Below are 18409 nucleotides of genomic sequence, written 5' to 3' on the forward strand. Positions count from 1 at the left end.
TTGAAACTTTTTAACATAATTATGAACTAGATATATTACCTGTGATAATGCTAGTGTGAATGCTGTTAGCTGAATTTGGCCGTTAAAGATGCTAGTGCTGATAGCTGAAGATGATTAAATTAACAGCTGAAAAACACTGAAGCTGATAGCAGCTAAAATACTGGCTAAATTCAAAATTACCCTAAAAAACTGAGAAAAAAAACTTAGGTTAGCCAAAACAGCTAGCATGTAGCTGAAAATAGCCTGAAAAATTGAAATAGCCTAAATTAGCCAAAATAACTAGCAAGTCGCTGGAATTTTAGATAAACTCCAAAACAGCCTAAAAACCTCAAAAAGAAAAGCCTAAGTTAGCTAAAACAGCTAGTGTGTAGCTGAAAATAGTCTAAAAACACAGAAAAAAGCCCAAATTTGCCAAAACATCTAGCATGTAGCTGAAAATATCCCAAAAACTGAAATAGCCCAAATTAGCCAAAATAACTAGCATGTAGCTGAAATATTAGCCTAACTCCGAAACAGCCTAAAACCTCAAAAAGAAAAGCCAAAGTTAGCCAAAACAGCTAGCGTGTAGCTGAAAATAGTCTAAAAAAAAAAACAGAAAAAAGCCCAAATTTGCCAAAAATATCCCAAAAACCGAAATACCCTAAGTTAGCCAAAATAACTAGCATGTAGCTTAAATATTATCTAAGCTCCAAAATACCCTAAAACAATAAAAACAATCCTAAATTAGCCAAAATAACTAGCATGTAGCTGGAGTTTGAGCTAAACTCCAAAATAGTCAAGTGTTAAACTTTAAATGATTAAAACTTATCAGAAGGAATTTCTTTCGACGAATACAAATCTGGAGGACCCCCTTGAAAACGAAATGTTCCATCTCTAGGGATTTATCCTCCTACTTCAGTTTAAATGTGTAAATAAAAATAAAAAATACAAATCTAGTTTCTCGTCACGATTGAAGGAACCTTTGAACCTTTCACTCGTCTTGATCTGGAGTTTGGATGAAACTCTGGAGATGATTTGATCATCTGGACGGTTTTCTCTGAACTGGTTTCTGCTTCACTTCTTCAGGTGTGCAGGTTTCAGCTTCACTCTGATGACTCTTTTCTCAGGACGCTCACAGACCTCCTGAAGCAGCGAGGAAGTGACGCCAGCTCCATGGAGAACACCGTGACCGGCTCGCCCGGCGGCGGCGGCGGCAGACGGGCCAACGGCGTTTCGTCCAGGATGCTGCGCAGCAGAAGTGGTGAGAGCGAAAACCTCAACCTTCCAGCTTTCAGCTCAAACGACGATCGTCTGAATAGACAGTTTGATGTTTCCAGGTCGCTCTGTCTCTGAATCTACGTTTATTTAAAACCTCGTTATGGTTGAAGTGAAAACACAACCTGACGTCTGAAAGTCGACGCGTCATCCGTGCGGCTGAATCAGCTCCTTCTGCCCCAGATCTCCATCTGCGTCACAGAAACATGTCTGTGAAGTCTTGAACTGGAAGTTCTGGAGGTCAGCAGGTTCCTGAACATCCAGGTCGGGGTCAGAGGTTAACCTGACATCACTCAGGATTCACATACGAAGAATTCGTTTGTGTTTCTACACGTTTGATCCGAACCGGATGTGAAGTCGATCCAGACAAAAACACAAACTCTGGTTTGTCTCTTTTGAACGTGGAGATCAAAGAGTCGAAGTAAACATTCAAGATGGCCGCTCGATGCCAGGATGTTGGTCATGAACTTCTGTTTATTTTCTCGTGGGCCGCCGGGTTCACGGAAACTGTCCCAGATACTGTTGGTTGAAGGCGGGAAACAGCCGGGACAGATCGCCAACCCGTTATAGCTCATCGAGCTACGCCAGCCCGCCAGCCAGTGATAGCTTAGCGAGCTAGTCAGCTCCTCCCCCCCAGCACCGGTGTGGTGCCAAGGTGCGTTCCCCTGCTAGAATTTGTACCCCCAGTCTCAGCATCGTGGATTTGTTTGGTGACTCTAGTATTTTGTCCCCAAAAGCGTAAAAAGAAGACGTACGATTACGATACACTATTCCGAGGCTTCAGGAAGGTTTTTTTTTGTCATATTTGATTAAAGCTTCTCATGTTAAGAAATTTAAAAAAATGGCACTTGTTTGACTAATTTACGATAAAACTCGCAATTTATGAAAGTAACTTTGTGATGGAAGCAACAGAAAATGGTTAAATAATTGTTGTTTCTACCTCAGATTATTGGGGGCACAGATTCTGGCAGGCTGGACAGAATCCGCCCCCCTTTGTCATATTACGTAAAAAATGAAATTCAAACATGACAGTGAACAGAATAAAGTATATCACTAACATCCACTTTGGGGTAAAATATGAGTGTTCCCAAACAGATCAATGATCCCAGAGACGGGGGATACACATTCTGGCAGGGGGACTTACCTTGGCACCACACCTCCAGAGCTGATAGGGAGATTTTATCAATATATAGGAGTTAAAAGACATTAAAGTCAGTACAAACATGAGCTGTAGGAGTTGAGGTGTTTGGTAAAGTCCGGGTTCAGACGGTGGTTCCTGGTGGTGCTGGAGCCGGCCCGTCTCCTCAGGGAAACCGTTCTGTACATGATGGTTCAGCCCAAAAGGTCCAATAATCGGAGTTTCTCTGAGCGAATAAATGTGACGTTTTACGGCTCATCCAGTCAGATGGAGACGTGAGGAGACAGGAGGTAAATATTTACTCTCCAACAAAGATGACTCACAGCAGAGGAAGGACAGCCTCCAGCTGAACGCGCTGACCTACTTCTGAAACTCCAGGAGAAGAAGAAGAGTGACCCGCTAACAAGCCGCCCTTCCCGCACAAGCCCCGCCTCTTTCCCGGCTGCAGGCGCTCGTCTTTGAGGTCGTCCTGGACTTCCAGTGATGTGTCATGAATGAAGCTGCTCCTGAGCTCTTCCTGGTTGAATTCCCAGAATGCATCAGACTCTCATACAGACAGATGTGAGAAATCTTTCACTTTTGGTGAAGTGGCGTCTAAAGTGGCGTCTAAAGTGGCGTCTAAAGTGGCGTCTAAAGTGGCGTCCACTCGTCAAACAGCAGCTTCGGTTCAGGCTGATCCATGAAGGAGTTTCAGATTCTCTCTGACAGTTTTAGTCTTTACATTTACAGAATAATTTGAAGCCAAAGAAGTGAGAGGAATGAATGCTTCATTTACGACTCAAAACCATTTTTTAATCCAGAGATCTTCTTATTCTGAGCTAAAAGATGAAAAATTAGTCATATGGATCTTTATAATGTATTGAATTATTCTTAGTTTATGTAATTCTTTACTATCTTATCGTTTTTGCACGACCTCTGACCCCAGTTATCATGATACATGACATAAGATCAATAAAGTTTTATTTAAAAAAAAAGTAAATAAAGAAAAAAAAGTTTTTTTTGATTTAGATTTTCATGTAATGTCCTTCAGTCAAACAAAAATAACAATAATTCATTTAATTCCATATTTTTTATTGGAAGTAGTCATAAATTAATCATAAACGTTTTTATAAATGAGAATAAATCTAATTCCTTTATTTATAAAGTACGTTTCATACAACAGTAATGAAAATGACAAGTGGAAAAATATAAATTTCACTTTACATTTATATAAATATATATATTTTTTTCTTTTTTTAAATTAACCAGGAAAAATCCTCTCATCTCTTTTTCAAGGGAGACACATTTCATAAAATTAAAATATGTTAAAAAAATAAATAGAATAAAATAAAAACAAATTAATTATTAAATTAATTAATTAAAACAGCTGCAGTTTAGTTATTTCATTTCCAGATTCTTCATAATATTATCAAACTGTGGAAAAGTTATGATGTTATTTATTTATGTCATTTATGTTTATATTGAAAATATATATATAATAGTGTGAAACTAATTTATCCAACAGGAGGATTTTAAGAGTTTCTCCTGATGATGTTTGAATTCCTGAAGGATCAAACACAGACAGGAGGAAAACTTTTAGGAAACTTTTTTACCATTAAAGTCAAGAAATGAGACGACCGCCATTAAATACTGACATACAAATGTGGGATTCAGTTAGTGAGTAAATGTTACTAAAAAAACAAAAACCTGAAGGATTAAGAGGAATTAGAATGTGGAGAGGAAAATCCTCATTTTCTTTTCTTTTCTTTTATTTTCCAGTTTATGCATTATTATCTTAAATAGCTTTGATACATCTTTATATTTTTATATTTATATTTTTTTTATAACAAAAACTTTCACTTTCAGTACTAAACTTAAAACCAACTTTAAAACTATTTTAACTTATTCATCCTCATTTTTACTCCAAAGCTTTATTTACACGAACAGATTGTCAAGTTTGAGTCAAATGTATCGGATTTTAAAGTCGTTTTGTTCTTATAAATCACATTTCTCACTTCAAACGCAGCTTTATTATGTTTCTGTGCAGAAATCTGATTGTTCTTCTTATAAAAATCCTCCTTCTCTTCATTCGGGAGCGGCTCAAACAGCTGATTTGGTTTCTGGACTCGACCTCCTTTTCCTGACATCCCAGCGTCCCGCGAGCATCAGGAGCGTGTTTACTCATCCCTGAGGTGCACGTCCAGCTCAGTGCACGGCTGCATCCGCGGACCTCATTAGTGCTGAGAGCCGGCCGTCTTTGTCCCGTTCATTAGGTTCTCTGAGTGAGCGATGCTCGCCGTCAGGGGCGGAGCCACCGTCTCTGCAGACGCCGCCACCTTTCAGAGGAGAAGAGGCGGCCTCCAAACTCCCAATTATCCAGGATTGATCTGCTGTTTGCTGCACTGAGAAGAACTTTGAGGGATTTTGAGGAGGAATTCTGCTGCAGACGAGGATGAGGACAACCGGGAAAAATCAGTGAAGATGGAAAAGGAAACAGTCATAATTATAGGAGAAATGAAAACACTTTGAAATAATATAATACAATCATGATAAAAAATGTCAACATTTAAAGTTATACTATTTTCTGTAAAAGTTCACAATTTTATTAGAATAAATTTGTATAAATGTCAACATTTTATGACAGTAAAGTCGTACATTTTTGAGTATAAAGTAAAAAATTTTTTTAGAATAAAGTCGTATAATTTTTAATATTTTACAAAAATAAAGTTTTATGATTATGAAAAAAGTCAAAATTCTGCAAGATTGCAAGAAATTTAACAATTATAAAAAAATTGTTTGTGAGAATAAAGATAAACTATGTGAAGAAAAAGTCCCAATTTTATGTCAAACAAGTCATAAATGTGAAGATTTTGCTAAAATAAAGTCATGCAGTTATAAGAAGAAAGTATGAATGTTACAAAAATAAAGTCGTACAATTATGAGAAAAAGGGATTTTAACGTAATAAAAGTCTGTTTGGCTTTTTTAATAAAATGTTTCAACAAAGACCATCAAAAATGTTTAATTTTTTTGCTCACAAAAGAGATCAACAGTTGAAAAATTTTATTGAATGTATTTAGCTTTTTTTAAATGTAAAACTTAATTTCCATAAAATTGCAATTTTATTTTGAAAAAGACGTTTTTCCTTGTTAAATTTTTCAACTTATTGAATAATAAATTCACCATTTAATTCTAGTAAAAATGTGACCTTTTTTTAAACTTCATTCTTTTTTTGTAATAAATTTTTAACAGGTTTATGTTACATTTTACAAGCTAAAAATTCAACTTTTTTCTCATAACTTTTAGACCATTTATAACTTGTTGGCCCTAAAACTTCACGATAATCCTATGAATTTATGAAGACATGCAGCAGAAATATGTTTTTAAAATAGAGAAAAACAACCTTTTTTAATTCTCTACAGAAATCTATAAACATAAAGTCAAATTCAAGTATTTAGACACAGAGATTTTTTAGATTAAATTTCAAATTTATGATAAGCTGAGTTTGACTCAGAATTGAATAATTTTCCTCAAAAAATTCACCAAACGATTAGATTAATAATGAGAATATAACACTTTAGAACAAAGGGGATTTCAGCAACATTATGAGAAAACACATTTATAAAAAATCTGTTTTTAAGAGGAAATCTTTCCGTTCAGATGATCTTTAGAAGACAAAAAAAGTGTTTTCTGTGAAATAAAATAGTCCTGAGACAACAAGACATTTTGATTCAATAATTAAAACCTGCAAAGTTTGGAGATGTTTTCCGATTTTTTGCAGAGCTTCCAATAATTTTAGAGATTTATTTGTTTTGGTCAAAAAGTGTTAAACTGAGAAAGTTTTTCTTCATCTTTTATTGCAGCTGCTTTTCCATCAGATGCAGATTTTACATTTTGTTTTCTGAAGGAGTCGCGTCTTTGGCAAACATCACGTCTGATCCAAACTCAGGTAAAAATCCGTCTTTTCTCTCGTTTCCAGAACAGTACCAGCTGAACAACTCGGCGTACGGGCTGGCAGGACCAGGGCTTCCACATCCTCAGAGCAACCACAGCACCCTGGGGCTGAACAAGTACGCCTCCCTCAAAGCTGTGGGTGAGTCCCACATCACAGGACCGCTGAACCCGACCGACACGGTGACCTTTGGAGGACCGGGGGGCGGCGGTCCATCGGGTCATGACGAGGTTCTGAAAGAATCTGTGGGACTGATAACACCAGACTGTGTTCTGTTGGTTCATCTTTCTCCTATTTTAGACTATATACTGTATAGATAAATATATATATTTTTTTCCTCAATTCAAAAATACTTTATTTGCACCCTTAAACGTTTCCAGTGAGTTCACTAATCACATCAGTTATTTACAAAGATGCATTAGTTTTGTTCAAAATTGAACAAAAAAAAGTTTTAGGTTTAAAACTGACATAACTAGAAAAGTTGTATTACCTGCAGTAATGCTTGTGTGAATGCTTTTTGCTAAAAGTAGTCGCTGAAAATGCTGAAGCTTTTTGCTGAAAATGGTGACAGAATTTACTTTAATTGCTGAAGGGATTTAATGAAAATTCAAAAGCTATTTGCAAAATGTTAAATTTGCTAAAAGACTGGAAATCTCTTTAAAATGACTATGAAAGCGAGCTAAAGATGACCTAAATTTCTGAAAAAAATTGTAGTAAAATTGCTTAAAAATCCCTAATACATGCCAGTTTTACATAAATATTTAGTGTGTCGCTTAAATAAGAGCTAAACTCCAAATTAGCCATAAAAACCTCAGAATGGGTCAAAATTGCCAAAAAAAAGCTAGCTTGTTGCTTAAACACTAGCTAAACTCCAAAATAACCTAAAATTTTAGAGTAAACTAAATTATTTTTAAAAAGTTAGCATCTTACTAAAATAGAAGCTGGACTCTAAATTAGCCTAAAAACCCCAGTAGATAACAAATTAGCCAAAAACATTATCATGTTAATATAATGTTAGCTAAACTGCAAATTAGCATAAAAAAAACCTCAGTAGATGCCAAAAAAAGCTAGCAAATTGACTAGCGAAACTCAAAAATAGCCTAAAATTCCTCAGTAAACTAAATTAGTGAAAAACCTTAACTCGTTGCTAAAATAGAAACTAAACTCTAAATTAACCTAAAAATCCCAGTAGACAACAAATTAGCCAAAAACTTTAGCATGTTAATAGATATTAGCTAAACAACAAATTAGCATAAAAAAATCTTAGTAGATGTCAAATTAGCCAAACAAGCTAGCTCGTTGCTTAAGCACTAGCTAAACTCCAAAATAACCCAAAATTCCTTAGTAATTTAAATTAGTCAAAAACGTTAGCCTGTTGCTAAAATAGAAGCTAAACTCTAAATTGGCCTATATAAGCATTAGTAGATAACAAATTAGCCAAAAACGTTAGCATTGTGCTAAAATATTAGCTAAACTTCACACTGGCATAAAAAAACTTCAGTAGAGAACAAATTTGCCAAAAAAAAATAGCTAACTTGTTGCTTAAATATTAACCAAACTCCAAAATAGCCCAACATTCCTCAGTAAACTAAATTATTCAAAAGCGTTAGCATGTTGCTGAAATAGAAACTAAACTTTAAATTAGCCAAAAACGTTAGCATGTTGCTAAAATAATAGGTAAACTCCAATTTAAAAAAAAACTACCTTAAAATATTAAAACAGCCCATGAATACTTTTAAAGGTTTGTTGCTAACGTTGAAATTTAAAGACTTTCTCATTCATTTCCTATGTTTTGCTCATTTTTTCAAACTATAACATTTATGAACACCAAACCTGTTCATTAATATAGACCATAAAAGACTTTGATCTGATTTTTTTTTTGTAAATAAATGACAATATTTCCCACTCTGAATTGAAGTTTTTGGACAGTTTCAGGTTTATGGTGTAATATAACGACAAATACCTGTAAAATATTAAAGCAAATTGTGGTAAAAATCACAAATAAAGGCGAAACAGAGCTTTTTTTTTTCCTAGCAGGAAATGAGAAATATTAGAAAAATAATTAAAATTCAAATTTTACGATAAATAAGGTGGAAAAACAGACAAAAACTGTGTGTTTGGTAGAAATGTGACGTCGCTGACCTCAGGGTTTATTTGAATAACTCCTCCCGTGACGCCTCAGACCGCCACGCCGCTCCCAGTCCTGACTCCGGGGTATTTATAACTCCTCTATGCTTCACCTCCATCATTCCCTCGGCTTTGCTCCGCCTCCCTGACCTTCTCCGAATCTCCTCCCTTCATTGTCTCCTGAAAGAAACCCAAAGGTTTGAACTCGGATCAGAAATACTCGCCCTCCTCACAGTGACCGTCCTCAGACGTCCGCATGACCAGCGTGACTCAGGTGACGGGCTGCGTTTGCTCGTGGACACTTCAGCTGCTTCCATGTGTGACTCAGGTCTGCGTCAGACCAAGTCAACTCGACTGAAACGAGGAAAACAGACAAACGGAGGAAGTTTCTGCTTTCGAAGCAGCAAATGAAACTGATTAAATGATCGATTTAGTATAAAGAATGGAGAATATTTGCTCCAAAAGTGACGATTACAGAAACTCTGGGATGATGCATAAACTTTATATGTCTAGACAGGATTCACCTCTGAAAACTTCCTCTAAATCTCACATAAAATACTGATACGTCCCTCAGAGGAGACACAAAAGATCCTTTCTGCAGGTTCATCTTCATCAAACAAAATGATCCATCACTGCTTGCCGCCTGCCCCGACCCTCGCCGGGACTCTGACATCTCTGCTCTCTTCTTGTCCCAGGTTTTGGATGTTGATATCCCAGCATCCTTTTGCTTACACTCTCTCCTGCTAGCTTACAGACCCTCGTAACTCCAAGCTAATGTTAGCATAGCATAAACAAAAAAAGCAATATCAGATTTATCCAGGCACACAGTTTAGATCCAGATTCCAGCTCAGACCAGGAAAACAAAGACGTTCATGGATCTATTTGTCTGCAAATGGATGTATCAGAATGGGGCGGAGCTTGGTTATTTGGCCCCGCCCATGCTGAGCCTTTTCCAACCGCTGGTTCTTCTCTAAACAGAATAAAGAAATACTCAGAAACACAGTTTTATTCTAAAAACTATTTTATATGTTCTTTATTCTGAGGGAAAATACTACAAAACACTATTTTTATTTTGTGTAATTATATAAAATGTTTCTGTTTTTACTGCATTAATCTTTTAGCCCTCTGCTTAACCAAATGGTGGGAAACATTTGGAAAACATGTTTTAAAAATATGAATTGAATGTATCACTTCCTAAGATACAGAGCCCCTGAAGGGAAATGGAAGAAAAAAATTGAAGTAATTTCCTTTTTTTGGTCCAAAAACTAAAATAAAAAAAAATTGTTAGTAACAGACGCGCTCCAAATATTAACTGGTGTGCATCAATTAGGGAAGTTACTAACCAGAACTTTTTTATGGTAAAAATTAAAGTGATATAAAAAAAAAGGAAATTCTGGATAGTAACTGATGCACACCAGATAGTAACTGGTAGTAACAGTTACTATCTGGTGTGCATCAGTTACCAACCAATTTATTTATTTTTTTTTTTACTTTAAGTTTTTTTATGGAGCCCCTAATTTTAGAAAAACAGTTTTTTTAATTCAAAATTTTTCTTTTTACTTTGATGTCCCTTCAGGGGTTCCGTACCAAGACAATAAACAACAGAATAAAATACCTTTTTTGTGGGGTTTTTTTCTGTTTTGGGTAGCTAAAAAAAATGGGATAGTAACTGGTGTGCAACATTTTTTTTACTTCATTTTTTTACGGAGCCTCTAAGTAATTTTAGAAAAAAAAAATACTGAAACTTTTTTTTACTTTGTCCCTTCAGGGGTTCCGTACCAAGGCAATAAGCAGCAGGATAAAATACCCTTTTTGTGTTTTTTTTTTGTTGTTGTTGCTTTTTCATTTTGGGTAGCTGAAAAAAAAAATTGGGATAGTAACTGTTGTACTATCTGGTGCACATTTTTTTAACTTCAATTTTTTTTTGTGGAGCCTTAAATTAATTTTAGAATTTTTATTTTTTTATTTTTTTTACTGAAACTGTTTTTACTTTGATGACCCTTCAGGGGTTCCGTACCAAGGCAAAAAGCAGCAGAAGACTTTTTTGGGTTTTTTTGGGGGGGGTAGTTAAAGGGTTAAACAAAAAAAATGTGTACAAAAATCTGTGACCTCTTGGTTAAGGTCAGAGCAGTGTCCGTTCCTGCGTCTCACCAGCTTGTGTCCTTCTGTCTGTCTGCGCAGCCGAGACTGCGTCCCGCAGCCACTACAAGAGCTTCCCGGTCATGGACTTCTCCCAGTACCAGCACGCTCCCGCCTTCCAGCCCGTGCAGCCCAAAGAGAAGTCCTACATCCACCAGCCGTTACCGGCGCACGCCGACATCCACGGCCCGCTCTCCATCTCCATCCCCCCCAGCAACCTGGAGCAGTGCCGCCTCCCCAAGACCGTCACGCACCCCTTCATCTCCAGCTCCGCCTTCAAAGCCTGGGAGGCCACGGACCGCCACGTCCACCGGCAGACCTCCGTCCCCGCCAACAACTCCACGGCGCTGCACGGCTCCCGGAGACACGGCTACTCCACGCGGAGGCAGCGCAGCATCGAGGACATGCCGGAGGTCTTCAACCAGCCGTACGGCGCCGCCTACAGAGGGGGCGGGCACGGCCAGCAGCAGCCGTCGTACAACCGCAACGCCAGGCAGAAGAGCTACTCCACCCACAGCGCCACCGAGGTGACCGTGTGAGCGGCGCCGGGCCTCATCCATGAGACTCCCGTCCTCCTCAAAGGTCACACGGGCTTCACACTCCACCACAGCAGCTCCACGCCCGCAGACGTGGCGGTGGAGGCGGTACGCCACGTTCACGGGACGGGACGAATCCTTTCTGCGAGCTTTGAGCGGACGGCCCAAAAAGTCAACATTTTCTGACGACAGATTCTACGGTGATTTCTAAATAGATCGAAGGAATCTTCAGATTTTAGAGCAAAACGTTAAAACATCTTCAGTCACTAAGTTTGATCACATTTTTACAGATTCATTTGGCAAAACACACTAAAATGAGTCATTTTGAGTAAACAAAGGCTCTCAAAACAGCTTCATCTTCCGCTTTGTTAAATACAGTTTCATGTTTTAGCAAAAAAAAACACAAACTCCACCTTTCTAGTTTTTCTAAAAAGAGAATTAAACTTTATTTGCAGCTTATTTTTAAATCGAATTTAGCCTCAGTGTCAACAAATCAAACATTTTAGACCAGAAATACTTGAAAGAATAAAATCTGTGGATCATTTTTACCTTTAATGTTTTGACACAGGTGAGGGAACAATAAAGTTTTATTCAAACTCTTTGGGATTTTGGTGAAAACTGTAAATGAGAGTGAAGCTTTAGAGCTGCTTGAACTTTGTTTAAAGTATCTCACACACATTTTTGCTTCGTGTTCACACGACGTGGAGAAAAACGTTTGTTTGTTTGTGTTTGTGAAGCATCAAAATCAAAGAAAAGAATCAAATTACGGAACAGAATGAAGAGAAAAACAAACTGTTGTGGTGACAGATTACGCTGAATATTTTATGATGAAATCTTCATTCTGCCGTCGTGTTCAGACGTGAACCAGAACTAGAACTGGTCCAGAAAACCAATTATCTGGACTTATAAGGACAAAAACAATGAAAAATGAAGTTCACAAAACCGTCCGTCAAAGTGATCGATTACACAAAATTACTCAAAATTACCAAATACTAGGGCTGATTTTTTTTTTTCAATCCCCTCAATTTGATTTTAAGTTTACACATTTCGACACATTTTTTTAGAAATACATGAATAATCTACAGTATGTTTTGTAGATATTCATATTAATCTGATCCAGTTCACATACTGTAATATTTATTAGTGAAATATTGAGATTGTTAATATCATACAGTGTTAAATGGATTCTAAAACGGAAAAGCTCCAACAATTGTTCTGCCTCTCCTGGAGGGCGTTTCAGTTTGACCACTAGGTGGCAATCAAGCTATAGTGTTACACCTTATTCCAGAAGAAGAAAAAATAAGTTTTAGACCACAAATGGTTACTTTTAAAATACTTCCTTAGAAAAGTTTGGAGAATTCATGCCTCAGAGAGGCGACCCTCAACAACTTGGGGGCTCGTCCGGGATAAAGATGTTCATTTAGTCAGCAATATATGTTAAAGTAGACTGAGCGTTAGCGTTAGCCGTCCTATGGGAAGTTCCATTATACCAGGGTTCCCACGGGATCTTAAAAAGTCTTAAAAAGCATTGAAATTTGGAAAGCCTTTAAAATGTCTTGATATCTGATCTTTAAAAAATTGTGCTGCTTAAAACTAGCTCCTCCCACTCCGATCATCCTTTGATTTTTTAGTTTTGATGATGTTTTTAGCTAAAATCAACCAATTTGTGTCGTTTTCTAGGACATAGTTTCTGCAAGGCGACACGAGTTCACTGGGATACTCGCCCCCTTTCCCGTCACCCATAACTGAGAGCTCTCCGTCTACACTCTCTCCCGCTAGCTTACAGCCCCTCGTAACCCCAAGCTAATGTTAGCATAGCAAAAAAAAAATGTCCAGTTGTTTAGTTTAGATCCAGATTCCACCTCAGATGAGGAAAACAAAGACGTTCATGGATCTATTTGTCTGCATCAGAATGGGGCGGAGCTAGGGGACTTTGGCCCCGCCCATGGCAGCAGCTGCTGCCTTTTCAAACCGCTGGTTTTCATCTGAATAAAATTAACTGTTTTAATCTTTTTGAGCTTACAGCCACTCTCACTTAGCGGTGCAACAAAAAAAATCATTTTTTTTTGTCTGATTCTAAACAAAACACTTTTTTTTCTATAATCCTATAAAAAATTAAAAAAAAAACACAAAACAAGTTAATACTTGAGGCATCACCGGTGACGTTTAAACACAAAATCTGTAACCTTTCAACCGTTAACACGATAATTCCAGTAGATTCTAAAGGAGAAAAGTGGGTCGAGCCGCTTTTCTCCTTCAGAATCTACTGGAATTATCGTGTTAACAATTAAAAAATTACACAAAATTACACATTAACTCTGGAGCTCCAGTGTTAAAGGGTTAAATGATGTTTTTCTGGCTTTTAAACCAATTTGTGTCGATTTTATCAAACAAAACATGATACGTTTTTTAGCATCCTCTTATAAATGTCTTTATTTTTTCTATAGATGCCGGTCGAGTCAAAAAAAATATTTTATGTGTTTGAATTTAATGTAAGTAAACATTGTAAATAAGTAGTAGACTGTTAGTAAAGCATGGGGCTGGTTAAACTGTTTAAAATCCCGCTTAAAAGATGCAATAAAACGTTTTTGTTGACGTTTTCCGAGAGAAAAAAGTGCCTTAAAGGAGTTTTTCTTTTGCTCGATAAATGAAGTTATTCTAAATTACAGTAAAATCTTAGTAAATGTTCCTATTTCTCACAAATTTCTATGATTTTGATGTTCATTTGAGAGCAGAGTTAAATATTTAAAGGAGTTTTCTCCATCTACGTTTTCCCGGCTCCAGCTGAGCCGCACACACTGATGTTCCACGCTTTGCATTCAACGCCATCAGGCCAAGCGGGCGGGGACAGCTCCCCCCCCGGGTCACATTAACTCCACGGTGAGGACAATGCCACCATCATGTCAGCTCCCATCAGCCTCCATCCTCAACCGGAGAGGCGGAGCGGGAGCCGGCGGCTCCTCCGCCTTTGAAAGGGAGATAAAGAGACAAAAAAAGAAACACTCTGGTTCATGTTTTTGTGGCCGGCAGGAGGGAAGGGCAGCCGGTCGCTGGGGATCTGGGTCAGATCTGAACCTGCAGGCCCTTTAGAAGAGGATTTCTTTATGTTATCTGCAAGATTTCTGAAGCTCAGTTCAGGATTCCTTCATGAACTGCATTTCCCAGGATGCAACTTGTTTAAAAAAAACATTTTTATGTTTTATGTCATCGGTTACAAATGTTTCATAAATGAACTCTAAGCTGTTCAGAAGACTTTTTTATGAGGGAAAATTGTAACATTACAACAAAAATACTTTATTTCTTTGATATTTTTGCATTTCAGCGACACCAAACTGCACAGATTTTTAGTTTTTTCACATTTTTGTGACACCAAACCAACAGTAAAGTGCTCGACTGTTAGTTAATTTACTAAAAACAGCAAAAATTCAACCGTTACTGAACAGGAAACCCACATTTTGTGCAGAACATTTCCCATAATTTGCTCCTAATCACCAGTTTGCTCTTTTTTGGATTCATAAACTTGTGAGATCTTTTATTATCTTTACTCGAACCTTTCAATCTACAAATTATAGAATAAATGAGCAATAAAAATATGCATTTTTTTCAAGTGATTCCAATTTTGTTTAAATTAAACCAGAACGTTAAAGTATTTGTAGGCTTTATTTTGCCTCCTTTTTGTTTTATTTCCCTGGATTTTCGAAAGAAAAAAGTTCATTTCCACACACTATTTCATAAAATCACAGTTTATTTTTAACGTATTTATTCATGGCAATTATATATATTTGCTTTCTAATAATTTTTTGTGAGAATTTATAATTACTGTGGAATGTTTATTATTTTAAGTCACTGAGAATCTATAAACTGTATAAAAATGTTTGTGTGTAATTTTAAAGGTAAAAATGTACTTTAGCACAAAGAAAAAGGTTTTTCACCTCAGCACATTAGAATATAAAGGAGCAGGGCTGTAACAGAGGGATGCATAGATGTTTCTAAAGTGAGACACATGTAGAAAAACTGTATATATTTGATGTACTTGTCTCTTCAAAGACCAGATTTATACCCAAGATGTTCTCACGGTGTTCTTTATAAAGGCTTGTCTAGAAATTCATGCCTCTTTTGAACAAAAAAGGGAAATAAAATGTTTGAAATTATTGTGTTTTTTTTTGCATTTATTGCAAAATATTTAACTAGGTTTTAAAAAAGGATTAATACCTTAAAGTAAAAAAAAAAAATCCAAATTGGCTGATTTTTTACTTGAAAGGTGGTGAAAGTCCACCATCTTGTGGTCGATGTTGGTATTACATTTGTACTGCTGCACAGTTCTAAAATCTTGGTTTAAAGCTTTAAAATGTATATATTTTTAGATTCATCTCTATCAAAATGTCTGATATGATAAAAACAAATAATTAGAAGCAATAAAATAAAAAAAGATATTAGAATCCCCAAATGTTGTTATTAAATGGTAGGACATTTTGATAAAATATATTTGTATTTTTCAACAGATGGTAAATAGATTTTTAAGTCTGTTTCTTTAAAATAACGTAGTAATGGAACCATCGGAATGGAAGTGAATAATATAGAATATAATAGATTGTTATTTAAAACTTTAATTTTATTTGTAAAACTTTTACTGAAAACTTTATTGATCCTGACGTCCAACTCTCATTTTTATATCTGTTTCCTACAATTACGATTACATTCATTATATATGTTGTTTTTTAACTGAACATTTAGTCGATAAAGATACAAAAAAATCAAATAATTAAACTACGTAATGTCATTTGGATGCTAAATATATAAATAAATAAAAAAACAACTTGAAATTAGGGAGTGCTAAACTTGGTACACTGACAACCCCCGCCTACTTCATGCAGATTGGTCAGGATTTCAGAGTGACAGACAAATAACCAATAGGAAGGCTAGTTTTTTTATCGCGTCATCGACGTGCTCGGTCACGTACCAAAACGCGCCAGTCATTGAAACTCTCCCGGATTTTCGAGCGTCTGCAGGAAATATCGGTAATTTATTAATTTTGCTGAAACTCAGACTTTTTTAGTTCAACATTTTATGTTTTAATCTGTTATAAATGCGAGCCGTAAATTAAAATAACCGGAAGTAGTGTGTTTTATTACTCTTCGCTAACTAAAAGCTAAGCTAGCTGTTGTTATTGTTTGGCTAACAGTAAACAATGATAAAACTACAACTAAACTGCATTTAGGTGACATGATTCTTAAATTAAATGACTGAAAACACTCTTGTTAGAGTTTGTTTTTAAGTTAAAGGGAACTAAACACGTTGGTGTGCAGGTGTTGTGTGAAATGTTGCTACTGCACCAAAATGTTTCCTCTTGATATTTCTTTTAAAAATAATAAAACAAGCAGACTGTGAAGATGGCCGAGTGGAATACATACTACCGGAATGAAGATGAGGAGGAGGATCAAGAGGAAGAGGAACAATCTGGAGGTCAGTTTAAAAAAGAAATCAGATTTGGATTTATTTAAGTTACTTAAGTCTTCTGCCTTTGACAGGAGAGTATAAAGCCACAGGAAGAGACAGTCTGGTCTTCTTGGTCGATGCATCCAAAGAAATGTTTATCAAAGGAGAAGATGGAGAGTCCTCCAACTTCGACATGACCATGCAGGTAAGGATAGATCAACATTATTTGTCATTTTCTGATGTCTAAACTCTTTTTGGGAGTCATCACTTGTATTTGCGGTAAAACGATGAAGCAGATTTTAGTCCAGTTGCTATGACAACTCCAACACAACATCACCTGAATGACTGAGAACGTTTATGGACATATATCCAAATGTCCCACTTGCTGTTTGGCGGCTGTGTTTTTGCAGGTGGTGCGCAGCGTGTACACCAGTAAGATCATCAGCAGCTACAGAGATCTGGTGGCGTTGGTTTTTTACGGCACAAAGGAGAGCAAAAACCCCAGGAACTCCTTCAAGCATGTTTACGTGTACCATGACCTCGACGAACCTGGTGAGATGCTCAAAGCGACTTATGATTCGTTCAGATAAGGTGTATCTGGAGCCCCACGTTTGTTGTAAAGTTCTTTATGTTTTTGAGTAAAAGTGTTGCTAAATGTCACGTTTTCTCCATAGGGGCGAAGCGAGTGCAGGAGGTGGACGCTCTGAGGGGGGACAAAGGCGCCCAGCTGGCAGCAAAGACACTGGGCAGTGGCGAGACATCGCTGGGTGACGCCCTGTGGTGCTGCGCCAACCTCTACAGCGACATCAAACTCCGCCTTTCCCACAAGCGGCTGATGATTTTCACCTGCAGGGACGAACCACACGAGGGCGACGGCGTGAAGGACCGACAAGCTCGCACCAAGGCCGGCGACCTCAAAGAAACTGGTGTGGAGAGGAGCTGCTCCTCCTTCTGATTCCTCCAGATGGTTTAGATCATGTGTCAAAGTCACGTGTCCCTCCAGATGATTTTATTTTATTGTGTTCTAACTTGTATAATTTTGACAAAATATATTTTTATGGAGAGTAAAATATTGAAAGTTATTTAAGGTTTAAGTTGATTTATTCTGGAATAATATTCCTGCCTTTTTATTACAGTTTTTTATTATAGCCTAAAATAAAAAAATTTAAAAAGCCTAAACTAACTAATATTTCAGCTGCACGCTAGCTAATTTGGCTAATTTAGGCTATTTTTCCATTTGTTTTGGGCTATTTTGGAGTTTAGCTAATATTTCAGCTACATGCTAGCTGTTTAGGCTAATATAGGCTATTAGTTTTTTAGGCTAATTTGGAGTTTAGCTAATATTTCAGCAACATGCTAGCTAATTTGGCTAACTTAGGCAAGTAGTTTTTCTAATCTATTATGGAGTCTAGCCAATATTTCTGCGACAAGCTAACCTTTTTGGCCAATTTAAGCTATTTAAAATTTTTTTAGGCTATTTTGGAGTTTAGCTAATATTTTACCTACATGCTAGCTATTTTAGCTAATTTACCCTTTTTTATTTCTTAATCTATTTTGGAGTCTAGCAAATATTTCAGCTACATGCTAGCTGTTTTGGCTAATTTAAGCTATTTTTCATTTGTTTTAGGCTATTTTGGAGTTTAGCTAATGTTTCAGCAACATGCTAGCTAATTTGGCTAACTTAGGCAAGTAGTTTTTCTTAGGCTATTATGGAGTCTAGCTAATATTTCTGTGACAAGCTAACTTTTTTGGCTAATTTAAGCTATTTAAAAATTGTTTTAGGCTATTTTGGAGTTTAGCTAATATTTCAGCCACATGCTAGCTGTTTTGGCTAACTTAAGTTTTTTTTT

The 18409-nt window shown here is 36.7% G+C and overlaps 2 protein-coding genes across 13 annotated transcripts in view; both read left to right on the top strand.

Moving 5' to 3' along the window:
* shisa8b (shisa family member 8b) overlaps positions 1 to 11722 on the top strand; it is a 45160-nt gene extending 33438 nt beyond the window's left edge. For all 10 annotated transcript variants that reach the window (XM_024285490.2, XM_024285497.2, XM_024285500.2 and 7 more), the window contains 3 exons: positions 1107 to 1240; positions 6349 to 6462; positions 10630 to 11722. In XM_024285490.2, coding sequence (XP_024141258.1) covers positions 1107 to 1240; positions 6349 to 6462; positions 10630 to 11126 — 745 coding nt within the window. In that variant the 3' untranslated portion in view covers positions 11127 to 11722. The remainder of the gene's footprint in view (positions 1 to 1106; positions 1241 to 6348; positions 6463 to 10629) is intronic.
* Positions 11723 to 16066: 4344 nt separating this feature from the next.
* The window catches only part of xrcc6 (X-ray repair complementing defective repair in Chinese hamster cells 6), an 8556-nt gene continuing 6213 nt past the window's right edge, over positions 16067 to 18409 (top strand). Inside the window, exons 1-5 of one of the 3 annotated variants that reach the window (XM_024285614.2) lie at positions 16067 to 16141; positions 16505 to 16586; positions 16652 to 16764; positions 16970 to 17111; positions 17234 to 17485. In XM_024285614.2, the coding sequence (XP_024141382.1) occupies positions 16514 to 16586; positions 16652 to 16764; positions 16970 to 17111; positions 17234 to 17485 (580 nt within the window). In that variant the 5' untranslated portion in view covers positions 16067 to 16141; positions 16505 to 16513. Of the gene's footprint in view, positions 16142 to 16501; positions 16587 to 16651; positions 16765 to 16969; positions 17112 to 17233; positions 17486 to 18409 lie in introns of all 3 variants that reach the window. The other 2 variants (XM_024285615.2, XM_024285616.2) reach the window with 2 other exon arrangements.

This window comes from Oryzias melastigma, linkage group LG19, assembly GCF_002922805.2.
Source record: "Oryzias melastigma strain HK-1 linkage group LG19, ASM292280v2, whole genome shotgun sequence".
NCBI classification, from domain to species: domain Eukaryota; kingdom Metazoa; phylum Chordata; class Actinopteri; order Beloniformes; family Adrianichthyidae; genus Oryzias; species Oryzias melastigma.